Source organism: Martes martes (genome assembly GCF_963455335.1).
Source record: "Martes martes genome assembly, chromosome: 2".
Classification (NCBI taxonomy): Eukaryota; Metazoa; Chordata; class Mammalia; order Carnivora; family Mustelidae; genus Martes; species Martes martes.
The window spans coordinates 142,132,587-142,155,342 of record NC_137889.1 but is presented as its reverse complement, the minus strand read 5'-3'; the positions used below and the strand labels follow the sequence as shown (position 1 = coordinate 142,155,342).

The window sequence follows — 22,756 nt, the reverse complement described above, 5'->3', positions numbered from 1 at the left end:
TGCACACATCCATATGCACCATGCACACCCATACACACACCCATATGTACACGTATACTCCTATACACACACCTGTATGCACACCCACATGCACATGTACACAACCACACACACCTGCACACACACCCATGTGCCACCTACACACACCCATATGCACACATACACACCCATATACACACCTGCATGTACACCCATATGCACACACACACATCCCATATGCACATGCACATGCACCCATACACACATATATCCCTCTTCCTTCACACATGTACACACACACACTCTTTAATGAAAATGGGATCACATAACGTATATTATCAGTAACACGCTTCTCGTAGGAACACATTAGCAACACTTCCCAGGGCAACAGGTGCACATCTGTACCGCTATTGGCCACGACTGCCCAGTCCCACATGAGCCTGAGTATTTCTTATTCAGGCAAGACTTAGCTGTGGGACAGGGACACAACATCGATTTGACACCCCCATGGACAACAGCTGTGAGCACATCTGTTTGGGCACCATCGCCCTGGAAATAGGCAGTCCCCAGGTGGCATGGCAGTCCTCGCCAAAGGATCTGAGTTGACAGCATGAAGTCTGCCCTGGTCTGTGCCCTGTGGCGGGGATGAGGGCACCAGGTCCACACCCTGATGTTCAAGGATGCCCAGCCCCTGATGGCACCTCCAGCAATGGCCCAGGCTCAGACCATCCCCCCCCACTGGCCTCCCCACTCTCCGACTCACATAGATCACGCGGCTGGGAGACCCCGAGGTGCTGGAAGCAGGTACAGAGATGATGCTCTCAGAAGAGCTTCTGGTTTCCTGGAAAGGAAACAGGAGGAGACTGTAGCAGCACATGTCGGTGCCAGAAGCTTCCAGACACAATCATCACAGGTCACGCTCCAACAGAAATGCCAGTTGCGAGACTTTTTTTTTTTTTTAGGTTGAAAGAATTCTTAAAATAAACACTTGGGCTTGAATGAGCTGCTGGAAAGCTATAATCAGACAGACACAGCAGGTGACATGGGCTGCCAGCACCCCAGCGAGCTCTCTGCACGGCTGGAAACACTCCGATGATCACCCGGCTTGCACGCACAGAAATTATCTGTGTTTCAGGGGACAAGAGCAAGTGATGCATTTTCAACCGATTCTGCATGCTCTGGTAGCAAAGGCCATCACTTTTACACACAATGTTACTGCTCAGAGGTGTTATTTTCCACCTAGATTATAGGGGTGGGTAGTCATTGCTCATTCTACCAGCCTGGTCTTTTGCTGTCGGACACTGTGGCCACGTCATCTGTGACCTGCTCCTCAAACGTCCACCCCATCCCTCCTCCCTCCCAGACCACATCTCCTGCTTCATCCAAGGGGATGGTTTCCCTGGCCCTTCCTCTGTCCCCTGCATCGGGGCTGCCCATCCCTGCAAGGACACTCTCCTTCTCCAGCTCCCAACCCACTCTCTACGCCTGCATCTCTCCCCACCTGTAGGGTGTGACCTGGTAGCTGTCTGCCCCTTCTGGTCCAGCCTCCACCCCTGCCTGGACCACCCACCACCTGGCTTTCCCATGCCACCCCTACCAAGAATGCAGACCTCCCTCCCCACCCCGCAGACAGCTCCCCCTGGCTGCCTCCTTTCTTGCTGCCATCCCTCTCGGTGGCCTATGCCCCCTGCAGTGAAGCCAGCAGCCTGGGAAGGGCCCCGTTGTAGGCTGAATGATGTCTCCTGAAATTTCTATATTGAAGCCCTCATCCCAAGCACCCCAGAATGTGACCCTGTTTGGAGAGATGTAATTAACGTAAGATGAGGTCACAAGGGTAGGTTCTGATCCAATCCGATAGGGGTCCTTATAAGAAGAGGGGATCAGGACACAGATGGGCACACAGGGACAACTGTGTGAGGACACAAGGAGAAGGCGGCTGTCTACACCCCATGAGGGGAGGCCTCGGAAGGAACCGTTCCTGCCTGCACACCGAGCCAGGACCCCAGCCTCAGGGACTGGGAGAGAATACATTTCTCCTGGTTGAGCCACCAGTCTGCAGCAGTGGCCCCAGGACACTCTCACGGGCCATAGGGCCCTCCCCTTGCAGGTGCATCCAGCTCCTCCTTCCCTTGGCAGGACAGCAATAAGAACAGGACAACATCCTGTCATGCCTATAAGGCACAGGGGTGGCAGCCTGGGGAATCTGATCGCAATCCCGGTTATACATTTGGGGCAGAAAGAGAAGAGGGAAAGGGCACAAGGTGGGGGTCCCCGCCTCACTCGCCCACGCAGCCATTCTGGTCTGTCTCCGTCACCCACACTCCTGGGGATGGCCTGCTTCCTCCAGCTCCAGGTGTGGGGCCGCCCCCTCCCCTCAGGGCCTTCCCTGCCTCTCTGGGCCCCAGCTGTGCCCCAGCACTGGGTGGGGCACTGACCCAGGGCTTCCGAGGGCCAGTGGGACTCAGCCTGACCCTACTGTGCAGTCTCGTGTCCTTGGCCTCCCCCGCGTCAGACACAGCCGCGTGCTGTCTGCAGAGAAGATCCCAAGACAGCTAACGGGTATGTGTCTGTCCCTGGCCCTGTGTGCAGGTGGCCCATCATACTGGCCCCAAATGAGGTCCGTACACATTCTATATACTCGGAAAAAACCCTTTGAATCTCTGCTTCCTTGTCTATAAAGGCAATTTCCCTGAGGATCCGACCAGAGACATGGCGTGCTGGGGGCCCAGTGCTGGCAAATCATCCTGGCTGTCATATCATTTCAGCCTGGGCTCAGGACACGAAGCCCCTTGCTTGTAAAGCAGATGAACTCGGGGTGTTTTCAAGGAAGGGGTGCTGAAGCGGGGAGACCCAAGGACAGCCCCATGCCAGAGGAATGTCTCCTGGCCCCGGGGCGACACCACCACTGTGATCCCAGGCACTTGGGCTGCCTCCATGGGCACAGGGGCTGGCAGTGTCCCCGTACCTGCAAGGCGTCCCCAGCAGCCAGCTCCTCTGAGGTGAGTCCTGGGAACCTCCTCCCGGGCCCGGAGACCCGGTTTTCTCTCACTCTATTTGGACTCCAACACGTCCCAAGGAGCCTCACCATTAATTAATACTTACTTGTGTTCTTGGGGGCTTGTTCACACCCATGGAGACAGATGGGGCTGGGCTGCTTGCCCAGCCCCTTCCCCAGCACTAGGCCTGACCCCGGGCAGGCACCGGTTCCTGTAACAGCGACTGGGGAGTCTGGTTCTCGCGGGGTCGTGTACAAGTCACACTGACATGGTGCGAGGAGTGCAACACCCATTCATCTCCATGTTAAAGCTGAGGGCTGAGGCTCAGAGAGGGCTGGCGGATGGCCCGGGGTCACACAGCCTGGTGGTGGCAGAGCTGGATTGTAGCTCTGAGGCTTATTCTACTACCATTGGCTGCCTCGGAGAATTCCATGGCCCACATCTGGCCAGCCTGTCCTTGCATTGGGGCCTTTCCAGCCTGTCCCACCACAGCAGGTAGCTCAGGGCTCTGTGTACAGGGAAGAGTGGGGGGCATTGCCTCTTGAACTCCAGCCAGGGTCCTCACAGCCTGTGGGATCAGCCAGGCCAGGCCAGCCCCGCCCCCACAGCACCCCAGCTGGAGCAGAAGCCCACCTGACCCTCCTCCAGGCCACCTTCACCTTACCTGTGCATGGAGCCCCTCTCCAGCTACCTGGTTGGGACATCCCTCCCTGTCACCCCTGGAGCACCCTGCACCCTGGAGCCTACCCTTCCTGGCGCAGGAAGTCTGCTAGGGGCAGGGACTGGGCCATCTCACTCATCTCTGCATTCCAGCCACCAGCCAGTAGGTACTCAGTAGGAGCTCAGTGGCTGGCTGTGTCCGGAATGAGCACATGACCCAGTGACCAAGGACATACCAGGGATGGGCAGTCAGGGTGAGAGCCTTCTGGAAGGTTTTCCTTGGGCACCCTCAGTGGACACCCAGGAGCTATCCTTGTCCTGCAGAGTCACCGTGCCCCGGGGGGATGTCGTCAGGGAGGACAAAGAGCCCTCCCTTTCCTAGCCTGTCCTTACAGGGATCTCGGTGCCAGCCTCTCCTGCTGGAGAGCAACTCGGAGGCATGGACCGAGCTGGTCCCATGGGTCCCAGAGCCTGGCAAAGAAGGCCCTTGTTAAAGGACTGGTTACTGGTCAGGTAATACTGAGCTAGCTATTGTCTGGATTACCAGGTAGCATGGGGCTTCCTCCACCTGGGGGCCGCTTCCAGAGAGAGCTAGGGATGCCCGCACCAGCTCTGCTGTGCTTCTCAGGGGTTGGCCCCGCTGAGATGTCCCTGACACAGAGCTGACCCGGGGCTGACCAGGCCTGGCTGTTTCATGCCCCCTAAGTGGCTTGCACAAAATGAACAATACAGGAAAGTACAGTTCAGTCTTCCTGTCTCACAGCCCAGAAGCAGCCAGCCTGGCTGGGAGAACTCTCTGGAAGGGGACCCGTGGCCCAGGCCCGTCCATTCACTGTGAGCCCCCACCCTCAGTCTGTTCTCACTTGGGTAAGACAGAGGAGGCTCTGAAGGGCTGAAGGGTGAAATGCGGGACAAGCAGGGCATGACCGGGGCCTGGATCCTGTCCCGGGACACAGAGGGCAGGCCCTGTGCACCAGCCCCGGGCACAGCACCAAGGGACAGCTGTTCTCAAGGGACAGTCTCAGCACCGGATGTTCCCGGGGTGTCAGCAGAGACACAGCCCAGGAAGCCAGGCCCGGCTGTGCAGCAACCCTCTCCTTCCCTGTCTGGCAATCAGAGGACCTCCCATCCCTTGGGCCAGCAGCCATGGTCACATCGGGCTGACCTCTGGGCTGTCTTTGAGTGGGCTGGCCATGGGCCTGAGTCCCACCAGTCACTCTCGGGAAACGGGTCTGGAGGCTTCTCAGGTCCCTTCGGCAGGCTTTTGGGTGAGGATTTGGGGAGGGGTCCCACCGACAAATGTCAGGACCATGCGGTCACTTCAAGATCAGGGATGCTGCCTGGCTCATCTCCAAGGCCTGGAGTAGCCCAGGGGCAGGGGCTTGGGAGCTCCATGAGCCATGCAAGACAACGGTGCCCCTGCCACTTACTGCAACCCGAGTCGTGTACATGACAAACTGGGCATATCTGTCCTCCGCGAGTACGCCCGTGCCTGTGAACCTATGACCACGCGCGACCAAAGGGACGCTGAGTCTGATGGGACTAAGGAGAGCCTAAGCTGGGAGTCACTCTGGACGACGCGGATTGGGTTCCTTGGGATCTCGGGGTCCTGGTGAGGAGGGCAGGGGGCGATCGGGGCACAGGTAGTGACAGAGGCGAGGCCTCCAGACATGGGAACAGAAATGGAGGAGTAGAGGGGCCCCCCCTGGAGCCTCCAGAGCGAGCACAGCCCCATCAGGGAGCACATCTGTGGTTCTTTAAGCCACTAAACATGTGGTCACTCAGTACAGCAGCCACAGGGACAAAGGCAGTCACCAGGCCCCTCCCGTGGTCTCCATGCTCTACGTTCCTGGAGCTGGGAAGATGGCTGCCCCTCCGTCCTTATGTTCACATGGCTCCCCAGCACCGGGCCTGGGGACAGGCCCCATCCTGCACATGCTCAGTGTGAGCATCCTGGGCCCCGGGCAGTGGGGGACCCCGGGACCCAGCCAAGGGGCGGCAACCACGGTCCCAGACAGGGAGGAGCAGGAGGGCAGGGAAAAGGCTGGGTGGGCGCTCTGGGCCCCAATCCCAGTGTTCTAGAATTTGGGCTAGAGTTCTAGGAATTCAGCCAAACTGGTGATAGGTGTCATCTGTGTGCCTGGGGAAGAGGATGGGCCTGGCCACCAGACACTACTGGTGTCCCTTCCCAGGCTGGGGGGCTTCCTGTGCCCCCTGTTTCCTTCTGCACGGTCTGAGAGGGCACCGTGCACAGGGAAGCAGACACGGGTGTGCTTAGTCCAGGGTCCAGGGGCCACAGACCTGCCCTAGGGCTCCTCGCCCCTGCACTCCAGCTCCTGCTACTACCTACACCCCGGGGCAGGGATCCCTGGGCCTCTAGCCCTCGGGGGACTCCTCCCCGTCTGCACCCCCGACCCAAGTCTTGAGCAGCAGTCCCTTTAGGTCCGTGCCCACCAGCCCTAACAAGGGGGCTCTCCAGGCTGAGCAGGCCTCCTCTTGGTGGGCATCAAAACTAAACTAAACCAGAGCCCCATGTAGACACTCGGAGGACTCTGAGCAAAGCAACTGGCACCACCCAAGAAACAAGGTCACAGGTGAAGGGCAGGGCCAGCCCTGGAGAGGAGAGCCCCAGTGGTGAGGTCCCCACTTTTGGGCCTGGCCTGGCGTCCACAGAAAGGGTTGAACAATGGCGTGATGGTGCCACAGATGAGGGCAGGCCTGGGGCCCACAATAGGAGGTGCCTCTCCTCCACAGAGTCCTCCTGCCCTGGCCCAGGGGCGCCCTGTGCTCGGGTCCCCATCACTGTCACATGACATGAACGTGTGCCCCCCACACCCTTCTGCACAGAGTATATGGGGGCAGGGTTCCATCACCTCTGGACCCCAGGCCAGGAGCAGGGCCTGGCACAGCCAGACACTTGGTGACGTCGTGCTGAATGACTGAGGCTACCCGCGAGGGAGGCACGGGAAGCTTCCAAACACACTGGAAGCAATTTCTAAGGGAAAGGGGAGAACGTCCCTCTGCTGGTCTCCTTCAGCGAAGGCTTACTGAGAGTTTGCAAGATGGGGTTGGGGCTCACCCATCCTGTGGGGGCCGGTACAGAGAGGGTCTCCTCCGCCAGCCAGCATCCCCTCAACCTTGCACTTGGTGCCCATGTGTGGACTGTCTGGGGACTGCTTGGAGACCCGCTCATGTCTTTGCTGTCCCCAAACTTTTGTAGCCCTCATGCCCTCTAGACCCACGGAGAGGTGGGCGAGCCAGGACAGGGAGGCCCTGAGATGCCCCCGCCTTGGCCTGCACCATCCTCAGCACCCCCGGGCCTCATGCCACCTGGCCCGTGGCGCGGTGCGACCGGCCAGCAAGCCATCAGGTGCAGGTGACCACACACGGGCGCCGAAGAAAGCACAGGAGCAAATTGTAAATTCCACCAACCTTGTTTTTGTCTTCAGTTCTGGCTGCTTGTCGGCACGCCGGGTGCCAGATGGAGGAGCCTGCGGACAGATCCCCGAGAGGGAGGGCTCAGTGTCACTTCCCACGATGCAGGGGCCGTGCAGGGAGTCAGCAGCAGGGGGCCGGCTGGAGTGCTGGAGTGGGTGCTGGGCCTGGGGCAAGCAGACCGCCGCCCGGCCCCAGGGGCTCACGGCCCGGTGTGGGGGGGCGGAGGTGTACAATGAACAGGAAGCACATCACTGTGAGCTATCTGCCCAGCGGGGGCACCTGGGGTGCCCAGAGGCTTCTCGGAAGAGGGGTGTCAAGTGCGTTCTCGTTCAAAGGGGCGGGGGTAGAGAGGATGGACTGCCCGTGGATGTGGGGGCAGCAGCCAGGCCCAACCACCGGCATGGCTGGGGCTGGGGCCGGAGCCGGGGATGGGAACCAGCCTTGGGAATGAGGGCTGGGGGGCGAGAGCTCTTGGCTGGGAGGCAGGTGGGGAAACCAGGGTGTGGGGTGAAGAGAAGCACCAGGGGCTGCGGGGGGCCAGGCATGAGGCTCCGGCATTGGGCCCATCCCTCTCCCTGACTCTCTGGGTCCTGAGCCCTACCCTGCCTCAGTTCCCTCAGCAGCCAGCACGGCCCCAGCACCCACGCTGACACCCAGCTCCATCAAGGTAACGGGAACACCACGTCCCTCCTTTTCCCACTTCAAACTCAAGTTCTCCAGGCGTTGGATTTTTCCCACCTGCCAACAGGGCTGATAACATTCCTCGCTCATCAGGGCCTCAGGAGAATTCAGGGAGGTTCATCTGGGGTAAGGACATAGCAGAATGGGCCTGCTGAACCGTGCCTTAGGCGTTTGCTGTCTCGCTGCACTATGTCCGGTGCGGGTGGGCTCGGCGCACGTCAGCCCTCCAGCCCTCCCTGCGCCCCGTCCTTCAGGGCCCTGAGCACCTCCTCTCCCACTGGGGCCTCCCTGGGATCCCAGCCTGGCCCCCTTGCCTCCACGGCTCTGTGTCTAGGTTCACGCCCCATCAAAAAGGGGGCTGAGTCTGCTCCACGCCTGCACCCCCCACCCCAAATAAGCCACACAGCGCCTGGCACGTGAGAGGCACTGGAGACTGTGGGAAGGAAAGAGTGGCATCCTATTTCTTGCTTGCAAATCCTTCCCAGGAGGGGAACCTTTTATTGCCCCCACCAGGCAAAACATCTGCATCTCCTGGAGAGCCCGGAGAGACCATGATTGAGGGGTGTGTGTGTATGTGTGTGTGTGCGTAAAACGTTCCTCTTGACAACTATGATTACCAAAGGAATAGGTAAGTCATTGATATTCCTTATTAAAAATTAAAGACACCCAACAAACTATAAATCAGAAAATTAAAACCACCTATAACCTCCTAGCCACTCGGTTAGGGCCGCTTTCCAGCGTTTTTTTCAGAGAACGTGGATAATGTTGTATAAACATTGTTCTCTGGGCTACGATTTTTGTTTCAAGTGTCTGAAATGTTTCCCCCACAGAAGTAAATATCAGAAGCATAACAGGGAGGGCCGTGGGACATCCCAGCGCATGGAGAGTGGAGGGTTTTTCTGTCCCTTGCCAGCTGGTTGTGGTGTTTTATTTCTAAAGTCACATTGGAGATGGGGGGTTCCGTGGCACGCAAGTCCTAGCACACCCCTCCCATTCACTCAAAGACTTCCTAGAAATGGAGTCGCATGGGCATTAAGGTTCTTGATCCATTCTGGCATTTTCCCAATTTTTGTTACACCAGCCAGGTAAAAGGCCCATTTCCTTGATTTCTCACAATGGGGCTGTGACCTTCCTTTTAATCCTTGTCAACCCAGTGGGGAAAAGCAGCGTCTCATTATTCTTATCATCTGGGTCTCCCTAATCATTACTGAGCACCCATAGCCCTTCCCCTATATTTCCTGGAAATGTGTGTCCCAGGGTTGGTGGTGCTGATGGTCATGGGGCGGGGGCTGGCTGTCCTGCTGTCCTCGAAGGCCGTGAGGCTCACTAGGGCCCCTGCTTTGCAGAGCTTTGACTGTATGGGATTCACCTGTCAACACATGCATGGAGCCCCAGTATCCAGGTGGACCAGGCACAGGTTCCCAGGGCAAAGAGGCCCGAGCTGGTGCTCCACAGTTCGGGGTTGAAAACCTCTGACCTGGGTCCACCCCCTTGTCACACCGACTGGGAAACTTGAGGCTGGGAGAGGGGAAGGGACTCGCTTCCACGTCCCACACAAAGTCACGGCAGGACCCGCCGCCCAGAGCCATGAAGAGCATCTTTATTCCCTGAGACTGGGTCCCCCTTGATGGCGAGCTTCTGTCCCCGTGCTACGGTCCCAGCACCATTGTGCTGGGTGTCAGGAAGGCCTGAAAGCACTATTTACAGTGAGGACGATGCTGGCGGGGGGCCCCCTCCTTCCCAGACATCCCAGCAGCAACAGGAGGGGTGCAAAGGACCCCTTTCATGGGCTTTCAAGCAGAGACTCAAGGAACAAGAGGGGACACCGGGGACGAGGCCGGCCTAGCTGACGTCACCTCACGAGGTTGGGCTCAGAAAGGCAGGCCTGTGTGATACACAGCTCCAAGATGAACGGCCCCTGAGGTCATGAAACAGCCCATGTGGGTCTCTCCCATCAGCCCAGCCCTGCTCAGCCTGCCTCTGGGACCACTGGACACAGACAGACCATTGAATAGAAACAGTGGCTGAAGACGTGAGGTCTCCATATTCAACCCATCGTCTTGGGGAGGGGCCAAGCAGCCCTGGGTCCCTCTCCATGTCCTGGCCATCACCAGTCCATGGCTCTGCCTCCCGCATGCTGCCACCGGGCTGGTTGGGGGGACCTCCCACCTAGTGAGTTGACACAGGCCACCCACCTGTTCCCACCTGGCACACAGTAAGGGCCTGGGGGGCCGTTCCTGTCTTGCCCTAGGGGACTGGGTGGAGCGATTTTGTCCTTACCTTGAAGATACATCTCCTCGCCTTCCGCAAACATCCGGCCGCACCGGACGCATAGTGCACACAGCGGGTGGTAGTGTTTCTCTCCTGCCTGTGTAGACAACAAAACACAAGTGTTTCTGCTGAAACTAAAGGGGCCACAGAAGCAGTCATACTTGGCTGGTGGGCACGGCCTGCCCACATGTGGGTTCTCAGGGGGTGCTGAGTGTGTGCTATGTTCCGTACCCATCGGGGGGTTCAGGATGGCGCCCAAGAAAGCCTGGGTCCACCAGGTGTGGAAGCAGACCACGTGCACCAGGGCCACCTGCACGGGGGCCACGTCTGGGAGCAGAGACCCAGCTGCACTGCCCAACATCCTGGGGAACAGGGGTGTCACCCAGGTCCTCCGGCTCAGTGGTTGATGGCTCTGCCTCCCTCATGGGTCAGGGGGCCAGGTCCTGTCAGTCTCTGTACCTGGGGGTGGGGAAAGGGCTCAGCAAGGGAGAGCAGAGGGGAGGCCGAAGCTAACGTGATCTCCCCAGGTGGAGGCACTGGAGGGGTGGGCTGTCTTAGGCATCTACATGTGGCTCAAATTTCTCCATTCGCATTTACTGTTTTTATAATCCCTAGCGTCCATAAAATTAGGTGCAAAGATTAATATGGGACATCACATGAATTAGTTACATAGGCTGGCATGGCGTAGTTCTAGACGGCACAGACGAACTGCCCCACACTATCGTCTTGGACACCCCTCCACGGCAATATTGGTCAGGTGGGCAGCAGCCGGCTGCTGGCCATGGTGCTGACACCACCTTTCACTCTTTCCCTGACATGGGACGATCCCATGATCACTTCCGGAATGTGGGTTAGTAACACCCCTTCCCCACATGAGCACATGATGGGGTAAAATGCATGCATGCACCTCACACTCCTCCCCTCACCACTGAGCTGTCAGTGACCACCTGCCCGAAGGTGACCCCTGCAAAGGAGAGGAGAGGCCCTGAACACGCTCTCTCCCGCAGGATGCACCCTGTGGCACGGCCCACCAATGCTTACGGGTGAAAGGATTCTTGCTGGGGAGTGCAAGGACACTGCAGCCTCAGTCCTCCTGCCTGCTCTGGGGCCTCCTCCCGTTCCCTCTGCTGGGAGCGTCTGACCCCCCTCCACCTCTCCGAGGCCCTCCATGTTCTTCATCGCAGCTCAAAGGCCACCGCCTCCTGAAAGCCTCCCCGGTACATGTCCGTAGTCTGGGTTTCTGCTGGTTTCTTCTTCCCCACTAGACAGGGCGCCCCTCGGGGGCAAGCCCTAATGGGGCCGCTTCAGGAACCGCTCATTGTGGGGACCTCTCTGGGCAGCAGGTCAGAGGGCAGCACTGGCTCAGACGTGATGAGGGTGAAGCGGTCATTTCGGCGATATTAAACATTGCGCCCTCTGACCTGTCCTCGCGCCCACCTCACCCAGGCCCCCTTCTCACTGGTGGGGGACAACCCCCATGACCTTAAACAGTAGGAATTCTGTGAGGGCCACTTGGGGTAGAAAGCATGCCCTGGAGGGCAGACAGACCCTGGCATCTCCATGGGGTGTCTACACCTGAGTAGGAGGAGAAAGAATACCATGGGGATGGTTTCTAAGACGACAGGTTGAAACTCCAACTGCACGGATGAGAATTAACAGAGTGGAGATGCAGCCCGAGGCTGTTGTGAGGGGCCGGCCCTGCGTCCACAGTCTTCTGCCATCAGGGAAGCACTCCCACCCAGACCTGGTGAACGCCCCCGGTTCCCCAAAATAACAGCAACTCCACCACCTTTTCCACAGCTCGAGCTGAGGCCCTTTCACACACTACCTGGTCTTCACCCTCCAGAAGTCCTACGAGCTACATTATTATCATCATTTTCCACACAATGCACAGAGAGGTGGAGGCAGATGGGAAAGGTCACACAGCACAGAGCTGGTAGAGTATGACTGGAGCCCAGGGGCATGGCCTTCCCGTGGCCTTCCAGCCCCAAGCCAGGCGGTCCTGGCTCCAGGTGATGACCCCAGCCTCACATGCTCCCCCGCCTAGGCCCTGGACAGTCCTGAGAACCTGAGAACCTCAGGAGGGAGGAAAGAGGCAGACACTGAAAGGCACAGATTCTATTCACACCAAGTGCAGAACCAGGCCTACGAGTGTCCTTTACTTAGAGTTAGGGAGGTGGCTGCCCCGGGGGGGATCTCGGGGGCTGGGCACGTTCTCCTTCTTGATCTGGGTGGATTGATGACTGAAATTAAGACCTAAAACTATAAATCTCTCAGGAGAAAACACAGGGGTACATCCTCACCACCCCAGATTTGGCGGTGAGTTCTTAGATTACACACCAAAAGCATGAAGAGCACCAACAAAAATAGTTATGTTTTTTCCCCACAAAAATTAAACTAGTGTGCCTCTGAGGACGTGGTCGAGAAAGTGGAAAGACAGCAATGGGAGGAAACGTTTGAAATCCCAGACCCAGGAAGGGCTTAGCACTCAGAACATAGAATTATTTATCTATCACATATATAAAGAGCTTATAGCTCAATAACGATAGAAAGTGGGCGAAGAACTCGAATAGACATTTATTCCCAAGAAGATACACAAGGGGCCAAGGACCACATACAGGATGCTGGACGTTCCTGTCCCAGAGGAAGGGCAAGTCCAAGCCGCCATGAGATGCCACTCCACGCCCATTAGCGTGGCTGTAATCAAAGCGAGACCCAAGGGACAGTGCATGTTGGCGAGGATGTGAGAAGAGGAGGGCCCCGTGCACCTGCTGGGGGGACGTGGGTGTGGCTGCCAGCACCTGGAAAGGAGACGCAGAGTTACCACTGGACCCAGCAGTTCCACTCCTGGGTGGGAACAAAACGGAGACAAGAGCCCAGCAAGACACGGGTTTGCACAACTTGGACGTGAGTGTCCAAGACAGCCATTTTCATGGTGGCTCCAGGGAAAATGGCCCCCGGGTGCGAGTGCGGGGGAAAAAACGGTTTGGCCACACAATGGAATATCCTTCAGCCTTAGGAAGGACTGGAGTCCTGGAACTTGTGGCCCCGAGATGTCCTAGGAGGACGTCAGTGTCCTGTAAGATCTGCCACATGACGGCCCAGGGAGAAGGTGGCCGTCTGCAGTGCGAGCAGCGGGCCCTCCCCGGGAACTGAAGGGGCCGGGCCGGCACTGGGATGGCGGACTTGCGGCCCCCAGCACGGAGAGGAATGCTGTCTGGGGTTTCAGCATGCAGGGCCCGGAATGGCTGCAGCAGCTCCGGCGAACTAAGACCTGCTGTAGAACCCAAAGTCAAAGCGCCCTCACTATTTGGATTGGGCCCCATGGTCACTCCCATCCTCTCTCCTGGTGGTCACAATGACCGGATGTTCCACATCATCTGAAGGCTGCTGCAGCCCCTGCCCTTTCAGAGCCTCTCCTCCCCATTCCCGTGCGCTACGGGCCTGGAGCGTCAGCACCAGCGTGTGGTCTGTGCAACCGCCCAGCCCCCAGCCAGGCAGATGGCCCAGCCCCGCGCCAGGTGGGTCTCAAGATGGCTCAGCTTTCTGAAGAATATTAAAGACTCATGAGCTTCTGCAGTGCGTGGTTTTAAAAAGACGTCTGTGCCTCTGACAAGTGGCTGTCATCTTTAATAAGATGGAACAAGGCTCATTAGGAACACAGGAAGGTGGGCTCCAGGGGCCTACGGAAAGTGCTGCTCCTCATTCAGGACCAAGTCAGCACAGAAGGACCAGATCACGTCCCACCATGGACACGCAGGGCACGGCCAGCACAGGGGATGTGGGCAGTGTCTCTGGGCTCCAGAAACTCATGCCCCGCCTTCCACGGCCAGCTGTGGGCAGCACAGAGGGACACCCCCGGCACGTGGGAGGAAGGCGTCCCATCATCCTGGGCCCCTTCCGCTCCCTGGACAACAGGCTGTGCCCTCCTCCCCCCCCCCCCCGCTGCTCTCTGCATGCTCTCCTGGACACTGGCACCACAGGAGCCCCCCACTGAGACCGGCCAGCCCCCCGGGGGCTACTCATGTGCCTCCACTAGCCCGAATCAAAGCTTGAGTTTCCTTGTCGAATGGCCAGAACCAAACCCAGATCTGAAAAGACCTCATCACCAGCATGCGTCCAGATAACGAAATGCACCGTGAAGCCAACTGAAGCCTTGGGCAGGAGCGTCTGGCAGCCGCACAGACTTCCCGGATCGGCTCCACAATCTAGAGCACCCCCAGGAGCTCCATCCCCCCCAGAAGAAGAGCCCTGCTCCTCACCACGCGGGGCCCTGCACACGAATCCCTAGAGCCATCGGCAGCACCCTCCCCCGAGCCCCTGTCCTCACCCCTGCCATTGTCCCCATTGCTGACCCCACGTGTTCACTCTCGGCTTGGGGTCTCCACCGTGTCACAAAGACGGTACCGTGTGCTCATCTGTGTACATGTACACACGATCTAAAACAGTGATTTCTAAATGCTAACACTGCTTAGTCTGGGTGATGGCGTTCATTATGGATGAGCTTTCAGTTTATTTTATGACAAACAGGTGTTCCCTTTGAATATATATATTTTTTTAATAAACACATTCATCAAATTACAAAAAGAGAGGGAGCAGTGGGGCCTTGGGAAGTTGCCTTTGTTTCTGTCCTGAGGAAATGCTTTTGTTTCTTTAGAATATATTTTCTCCCATTGATTTTTATCAATCATACCTACTTAAGAGGGTGAAAGGGAAGCACACCAAAGGAGGACAGGAAAGCAAATAACCCAGGTCCTGTAGCCCCAGGGGATGGCTTATTTGAAATGAAGAAATGTTTAGGGGCTGCCTGCCCTGGGTGGGACCTGCCTGCGAGACGCCCCCCCCTCCCACCAGGGCTCCTGGGAATGGGTCAGGTGCAGGCAGGAAGCCCAGTAGCTGCCAGCCTGGGACAGGGGACACAGTGAGTGATCAGAGGGTCTGTAGGTGGGGCGGGGGGGGGGTGGTTAAGGAAGAGAGAAGGGAAGGCAGGCAGGGGGAGGGAGAGAGGGAGGGAGGAATAAATAGTGGTCCAGGAGAGACCCTGGGCTTCTCATGGAGACAGTGGGCTGCTCCAGGCAGGTGGGGCTCAGATAGCAGCACCTCAAGGGTTAAGGAGGGCAGGGGCTGTCCCCGCCCCCGCCACTCCCACCTGTATGGGGAAGCACTCCAGCTAGCAGAGAACAAGGCAGGGGTGGGGTGAAGGAGGGTATTGAGCAGGGACTCCCCCTCCTCCCCCTCACTCAACACCCCCTTATCAAAGTCGGGGTCCAGTTGGTCTGGCCACACCACTGTCCCTGGCAGACAATCCCATAGCCACCTTTCAGCTCTCCTATGGGGCGAGCCCACTGCCCCAGGCCCCCCACCTCTTCCCCACAGTCCCAGCCTTCCATCTCTGTAATAGGGCAGGGGCGTACAGCCCCTCCCAAGTCCCCACCAGACCAAGAGGGCTCCCCCGCCTGCACTCCAGCATGGAGCTGGCTCCCCGAGACAGACACCCCGACAGACACAGGCTCAGAGAAGGCGCCGGGAAGATGATGCTACAGATTTAGGATAACTGAGGAAGGGGAGGAAGGGCTCCAGCGTCGCCGCGAGATGCACATTTCACGGGCGGACAGGCCGGCGCTGCTGGCGCCCGGCATCAAGATGGCACTGTGCCCGCCACACACAGACGCAGCAGATTGATGGCTCCTGCTGGCAGGGAAGGGGGCCTGGGCTGCTCTCCTGCTCAGGCTCCGAGGAAAGGAAAGCTCTGAGTGGGACAAGCATCTGGTGGGGGACAAAGCAGGGTGGGGGGGTGACAGCTGCCTCAGGGAGTCTCACCTGGAGGATCTATCCCAGCTCCCTGCAAGCCCACCCACCTGCCACCCAGCATGGCTTCTGCAGCCTCCCCATCAGCCCTCTGAAGCACCTGGCCAGGTTTCCTACCTGCACGGGGTCCTCGCAACAGAGCCCGATCCAATCAGCCAGCCCCCACGGCCCCTCTCCGGTGCCTGCTCCCCAGGCAGGTCGGCAGGAACGGGCAGTGTGACCGTGAGGACGGGCACCCTCTGCCTTCAGCCAGACATCTGGGTCCTGTTCCTTCTTTTTCAGATCCTGCCACCTGTTGCCCCCCAAGAGCCTGCTGCCTGCCCAGCGGGGCTCCAGCACGCTCTGGGCCAAGTTCAGGTGGTGGCGCGTCGGCGGCAACAGCTCCCCTTCTGCGGAGCCAGGCTCGTCTCTGCCCGCCCGCAGCTGCCGCCTCGCGAGGAGGATGCTCAGAGCTTTGCAGAGCCCGCCGACTCAGCCACGCCGGGGAACTCGAAAACAAAAGCATTAATCTTCCCTGGGAGGCCCTGCATCCCCCACCACTGACAAGGAAGAAAATCCAGACCTGTTTCTCTCCTGTTCTTCGTAATTAAGATGGTCCCTTCCTGAAGCTAAACCTGAGAGTACGGGAGGGGCTCCGTTCGCGGGCACCGAACCCCGCCATTCTATATTTGGTCCAGCATTAAATATCAAGGACATACAGTGCACATGGGGTCACCCACGGAGGGGAGACCTGCTGATGATCTGGTGACAATAAGGAAGCCGCCAGCCCCCAGTATTTACCACGGGGCCAGCACTGAGCTGGGGACACTTCGGAGAGGATGTCTCATTGACATCCTCTCTGAGGATCCCTGAGCTACTAGAACGTTCTCTTGCTCAGCACAGTGCTTGCTGAGGGCATGCAGCAGGGCTGGGTTCGGGTCTCCACCCCCGCCCCCCAGGGTGCAGGGGCCGATGCCTGTGAGTGCCCCGAAGCTGGCTGGGCTAGGTCCACACACCAGCAGTGCAACAGCTCAGCCCACCTGAGCCTGAAATGCACCCCACTTTCTGCCATCAGGTAGCACAGTGTGGCACAGTGCTCAAACAACGCACAAACTGATGTCTACATGTGGGGAGAGGCTGCACGCCAGGAAAGAACAGGTGCCAGGAGCCCGGGTAGCCCCAGTTCAAGTCTGGCTCTGACACCTGCTTGGGGAGGCCAATGGCCCAGCACACATGTGTGGGGAGCCCAGGAGAGAGTAGAGGGTCTGGAATAGCCTTGCAGGGAATCCAGACACGTGGTCTGAATGACTGGCAGTGGAGAGATGGGGCCGTGTCCCTAATACTTATAGGGCCACGGGTCCCGGAAGAAGGTCATAGTTTCCGTTCACATATTCAGAGGATGTGGGTTATCAATATTACATCACCACCCAAGACCATACGTACAAGATGCCCGCCGGCCCTTTGCCAACAGCTTCATCTTGTGACCTGCACGGGCAGATGGAGCTGCAGACCATGAAGACCCCGCCCCCGTGAAGACCCCGCCCCCATGTAGAACTAACACAGGCGCTGTGGTCTAGGGGTGGGGGTGGGGGGCTGTCAGAAGGACCCGCATCGAGGGATGTAAGGAAGTCACCAAAACGAGTGAGGACCGAGGTTCCCAGCCGCAGACCCAGCCGCAGACACGCAGGGATTCGTAAAGACTACACTCCCCCGGGGAGGGGGTGCGGGGGCACCACGCTATGTGGGTTAGAGTGGAAATTAGGGTCATCTTTTTGGAAAGCACTTCCTAAGTGACAAGACCCTTCAAAGGGTCCTAGTTGTTGACTGAGTGTCCGCATTTCGATGAAGAAATCTTAAGAAAAACTAGAAATGCCAAAAAAAAAAAAAAAAAAAGATGTTCGTCGCTGTGCTGTTTATCGTAGTAAAAAACTAGAGAGCCAGGCCACGTCCGACGATAAACAATCAGCTTACTACATTCTAGAATAGTCCTGTGATGGAATCTAATGCCAGATGGATCCACGCCGACCCCTGGAGCACCCTGGACACCCCACCCTGTGAGCTAGCCTGGCACAGAGGACCGCACACTGACCCCGTTCACATGCCCCGTGCAGAAGACAGAAGCCCATGGAGACAGCAGGGAGACCCATGGGGCCGGGGTTGGGGCCGGGGCAGTGGCAGCCAGGGGATGGGGTTCTTTTTGAGGTGATGGAAACACCCCCAAACGGAGATTCGCCGAGCATGCGTCTATGCGGATACCGACCGCCGGCTCGCGATATGCGCTGAACGAGCTATGTTCCCATGAAGCTGTTTAACAGAAAGGCCCACCATACCCAAAACACACCAGAAACAAAAACGTGGGGACCTGCTACGTAGGAAATGCAACTTGGACAGACTCAGAATATGATGTCCTATCAACAGTTTGGTCTCAGCCAGAATTACATGGAGACAGAAAAAACTGGAAGGAAACCAGCCAAACAGTTCAGCTACCTGTGCCTGCGTTATCCGTGATCTGCCCCCAACGTGTGCTGTGCACAGTCTCCGCGGTCCATGAGCATGTGGTCACACCCACCCGGAGGCCCCTCACACTATGCACTGGCCTGAGGCGTTTCCCTTCCTGGGAATGAGGGGAGAGGTGGTCCTGCCCTGTGGGGTGCGTGTGACACCCCCTCCCCTTTCCCCTTCCCACTTGGAGTGCTGAGAGGGAAAGTGGGTGGAGGTTGAGGCCCTATGACAAGTCTGTCCCTGCAGCTCAGAGGGACATCAAATGTAATTTCGAGACGAACAGCTCAGCGCTCAGTGTGCAATTCCGCCGTGGCAATGGGGATGTCGAATATGTGCCAGGCACCGGCTGTGGGGGCAGGCGGGGCAGGAACCCTTGGGGACTCAAGGGGTACCCCCACGCATTCCGCTGTCCCCAGCCTCCAGCCTCCGGCCTCAGCAGCAGCTCACACTACTTAAAATGCCAGTGTGACCCAGGCCTTCCGAGGCTCAGAAGTCTTTGTCGGGGATGGTGGTGGGCGTCCGACAACCTCATTCCCCCGCCCATCCTCCCATCCCCAGAGGCCTCTCTGTGACCTGGTGGGAAAGGGTCCCTAGCCCCTCAGCAGGCTCAGGGCACCATCCTCATTCCCTCAGGTCCTCTGTGACCTGTGCCTTCTCTGGGAACAAGGGCAGGCCCCAGCACAGAGCCGACGGGGGCTGAAGAATGGGGAGAGGGACAGGCTGGGTGTGACAAGCAGGTGTGTGGGGTATGGTCATCTCATGGGGTTTATCTTACTGAATAACGGTACCAAAGTGCATGTTATGTGTACTTTTCATAGAGACAGAACCTGGAAATTCCCACCAAGATCAAAAGATGATCTGTCAGCACCCCCCAGAAAGCCTGCCTACCCCATGACCACTGTGTGACCGGGGCTGCCAGGTGACCACTCAGGGTCTCCTGTGGGCACGTGGTCTTGCCTCCTGGGTTCACTTTCACTCCTCCAGGCCTCAGACCCCCATCTAGACATGGGAGGGCTGGACCCAAGCTCTCAACCCCCCAACTCTCCAACTCCATCAGCTTGCAGAGGGCACGGGAGAGACAGCATCCAGGGAAGGCTTCCTGGAGGAGCTGGCCATCACGGAACAGGCCTTGTAAGGCTGAGGAAGCTGCCCCTTGGCAGAGCTGGGAGGATGGGGGAGGCAAAGTCTCAGGGGCACAAATTCTTGCACAAACACACATGAACATCGGACACCGTGAGAGGCAGGGGAGCAGGGCATGCCTCGGAGAGGGCACCCAAAGGCCCACTCACCTCCAGCACATGCCCTGTGATGTACTTCTCACAGCCGTCGCAGCGGATGCCGAACTTGGTGTGGTAGTCGGCCTCGCAGTAGGGCAGCCCGTCCCTGCAACGAGACAGGCCATCAGGATGCGTAGGGGGCTCACCCAGGGGCCCTGTGGCTGAGTGAAGGCTGACAGCTGCCTCGAGAGGCTCAGCTGTGGGGATAAGGGCTGCATCTGAGAAACTGTAAATAGGCCATTTCTCACCGACCATGGGGCTCTTCCTTCTGGTTCACTCTGTGCCACGTTGGGCACGTGGGTGGGAAATGGACTATTTACTCTCCAGGGGATGCTGAGTAAAGAGATTCCCTCCGAAGGGGGTCCGGGGTGCCTTCCAAAATCATGACCCACTAAGCATGTGTGACAAAGGTGCTCATGCCAGGGACCACGTTTGAGGAGGACGCAATGTCACATGGCATAGGTGGTAGGTGGGACAGCGCCTCTCTGTCCCCTGGGTGAGGCAGCAGAGGTGTCCAGTCATGTTGGAGGGATCAGGAAGGCCACGGGTGACCTGTCCACTCTGCACGCATATTTATGGCATGCCCACCACGTTTGTGGTGTGGGGAAGCGGTGACAGGTGACACACAGGTTTTGGGTGCCGCTCTGAGGATCTGGGCAGCCTGGGGCGACTCACTTCAATGCTGAGCCTCCCCTGAAGGCACACTGAGGGAGGCAGCTGGTTTTCCAGGCTGCCGGTGGGAAGGCAGTGCGGGCATACGACCAGGCACAACATCTAGCATGTGGCGGGAGCTGATTTGAAAGTGACTGGAATTAATTATTACGACAGGAAATGGCAGGAGGCTTTGTGGCGGCCAAGGGAAGGCCTGGAGGTGGGGCCAAGTTTCCTGGCTTGGTGGCCGTGCTCCTTGCGGGAGGTGCTGGTGGGTAGCAGCGATGTGAACAGGCTCACACGCCACCACGCCCCTGCTCCGTGCCCTGGGCAAGTCGCATAACTTCTCTGAGCCTCTCCTTCCCCAACCATAAAGCGGGAGAAAATACAATAAGTTCTAAAGACAAGAAGGTGTGGCCATCGCCTAGCACACAGCAGGCACTTGCCAGTTGGTGGCCAAGGTCACTGTCATTATTAACCAGGCTGATGCCCCCTGGCCTGGCCGGCGCGGCTCAGCAGGAGTTGGGTGTGGAGGTCACTGGCAGGCAGGGGCACCCGCTGCATGCACACATCTCCCCTCCCCCGAACCGAGGAAGTTGCCCCGTTACTCCAGGTTGGGTTTTTTACTTTTACACAGCTGCCAACACAAGGTAAGAGTTCTTGACTTTTGGGAAACCAGAGCTAAGACCCCCTCTGGACATTCTGTAGGACATAGGACAGGAAGGCTTCCTGGAGGAGGTCGCCTGTGGAGGAAGGGCTGTGGGGGTTTATGAGCCCCTGGGGCTGCAGAGGCTGCAGCGTAAGTCTCTGACCACAGCCCCAGAGAGGAGGAAGCCCTTCCTTCCAGGAGAGGAGGAGATAAATTGAGCCCTCGGGATCTCCTTTCAAATGCCGCTGACCTCAGGGCCCTTATTATCCCCACCATGGGTGTGTGTGCCCCAAACCCAGGAGGCTCAAAGATAACATCTCCATAGCAACACCAACGCACCTCCCTGTCAATTCCAGGACCGCTCTGGAGGCTGCTGAGTGACAGGCAAGCCGTGTGGGTGAGCTACCTCGGTAGCGAACACCCTGGGGGCTGGGCACGTTTATTTTATTTTATTTTGAAGTGCTCTGTCTCCTGGGGCTGCCTTCATGGGAGTCACTCCCCTCCTTTCCTTCACTACGACAGAGGAGAGGCCAGCACCTTCCCCCGCCTGATCCAGCCCGGACAGAGGCTCGTCTTGGCTTGGGGACTCTAACTGAGAATGTTTTGTTTTGAGATGAGTATGGACTCACCCGGGGTTGTAGGACAGCAGAGAGACCCTCCAATACCGTCACCCCTCTTCCCCCGCGAGTGGCCTCCTGTACAGGGAGGGTACAAGAGCAGCCAGGAGATGGAGGGTGACCTGATCTGGATGCCCAGTGACATGTACTCATGCTGTACTGCGTCTGTGTGTATGAGAGTGTGAATGTGTGTGAATGTACATATGTGCATGCATATGTGCATGCATGTGTACCTGTGTGTGGGTGTGTGCATGTATGTGTGAATATGTGTATGCACCCATGTGTGTGTATGTGCATGTGTATGAATGTGTGTGCATGCATGTATGTGTGTGCATTGATGTGTGTGGATGTGTGTACACATGCATGCACATGTATGCATGTGTGGATGTGTGCATGTGAGCATGTGCATGCATCTGTGGATGTGTGTGTGTGCACACACGTGTGAATGTGTGCCCGTGCATGTGTGAGAATGTGTGTGCATGGATATGTGCATGCATGTGTGTGGATGTGTGTGCATGCGTGCATGTGTGTGTGAATGCATGTGCATGTGCACTTTGTGCCTGCATGTGAGGACGAATGTGTACATGCGGGTGTGTGCATATGTGTGCATGTGCATGCATGTGTGTGAATGCATGCCCACATGTCTGTGCATGTGTGTGCATGTGTATATGCACCCATGTGCGCATGTATGCATGTGTTTGTGAATGTGTGTACATGCATGTGTGTGCATGTGTGCGCACACACACACAAGTTTCGTTCTGTGTGGTTCTATCACACAGCCAGTTCCTGGGCCAGTTCTGCTCCCTCTGGCATCATGAACCCACAGGCTCTCTCACATGAGCTGCCCACAGAGCCCCCTAACTCGCAGGAAGGAGCCTGCTCTGCACCTTTCAGCTCTCCCCCTAACTCTGGGCAAGAGGGGCTTCCCTGACATAGTCCCCAATGCCAGGGGCTGAAATGTACCCCTTCCTGGCAAACCAGCTGCTTCTGCTCGGGGCTAAGATCTCCCAGAGGCTCCATCTGCACAGCTTTCTGATAAGATGTGCCCTCTGACCCCCACCCAAAGCAGCCATCACGGCATCCTGGCCACGTGTCTGGGGTCTGGGGATATGGGGTCGGCTGAGACCAGCAGCCAGATGATGGTCAGGTACTGCAGAAGTTGGAGCTGGGGCTGAGTCCTCCAACAGCTCTGTGACAGCTGTGGTGGCTCAGCCCTCTTCCCCTCACTCCCGCTGCTGGAGTCAGCTG

The 22,756-nt window shown here is 57.9% G+C and overlaps 1 protein-coding gene across 1 annotated transcript in view; it reads right to left on the bottom strand.

Moving 5' to 3' along the window:
* Positions 1-22,756, bottom strand: part of ABLIM2 (actin binding LIM protein family member 2) — a 135,652-nt gene that overhangs the window by 55,608 nt on the left and 57,288 nt on the right. The window contains exons 6-9 of the mRNA XM_080796991.1: positions 19,604-19,697; positions 10,035-10,122; positions 7,068-7,126; positions 743-820 (exon numbers count right to left, since the gene is read on the bottom strand). Coding sequence (XP_080653117.1) covers positions 743-820; positions 7,068-7,126; positions 10,035-10,122; positions 19,604-19,697 — 319 coding nt within the window. The remainder of the gene's footprint in view (positions 1-742; positions 821-7,067; positions 7,127-10,034; positions 10,123-19,603; positions 19,698-22,756) is intronic.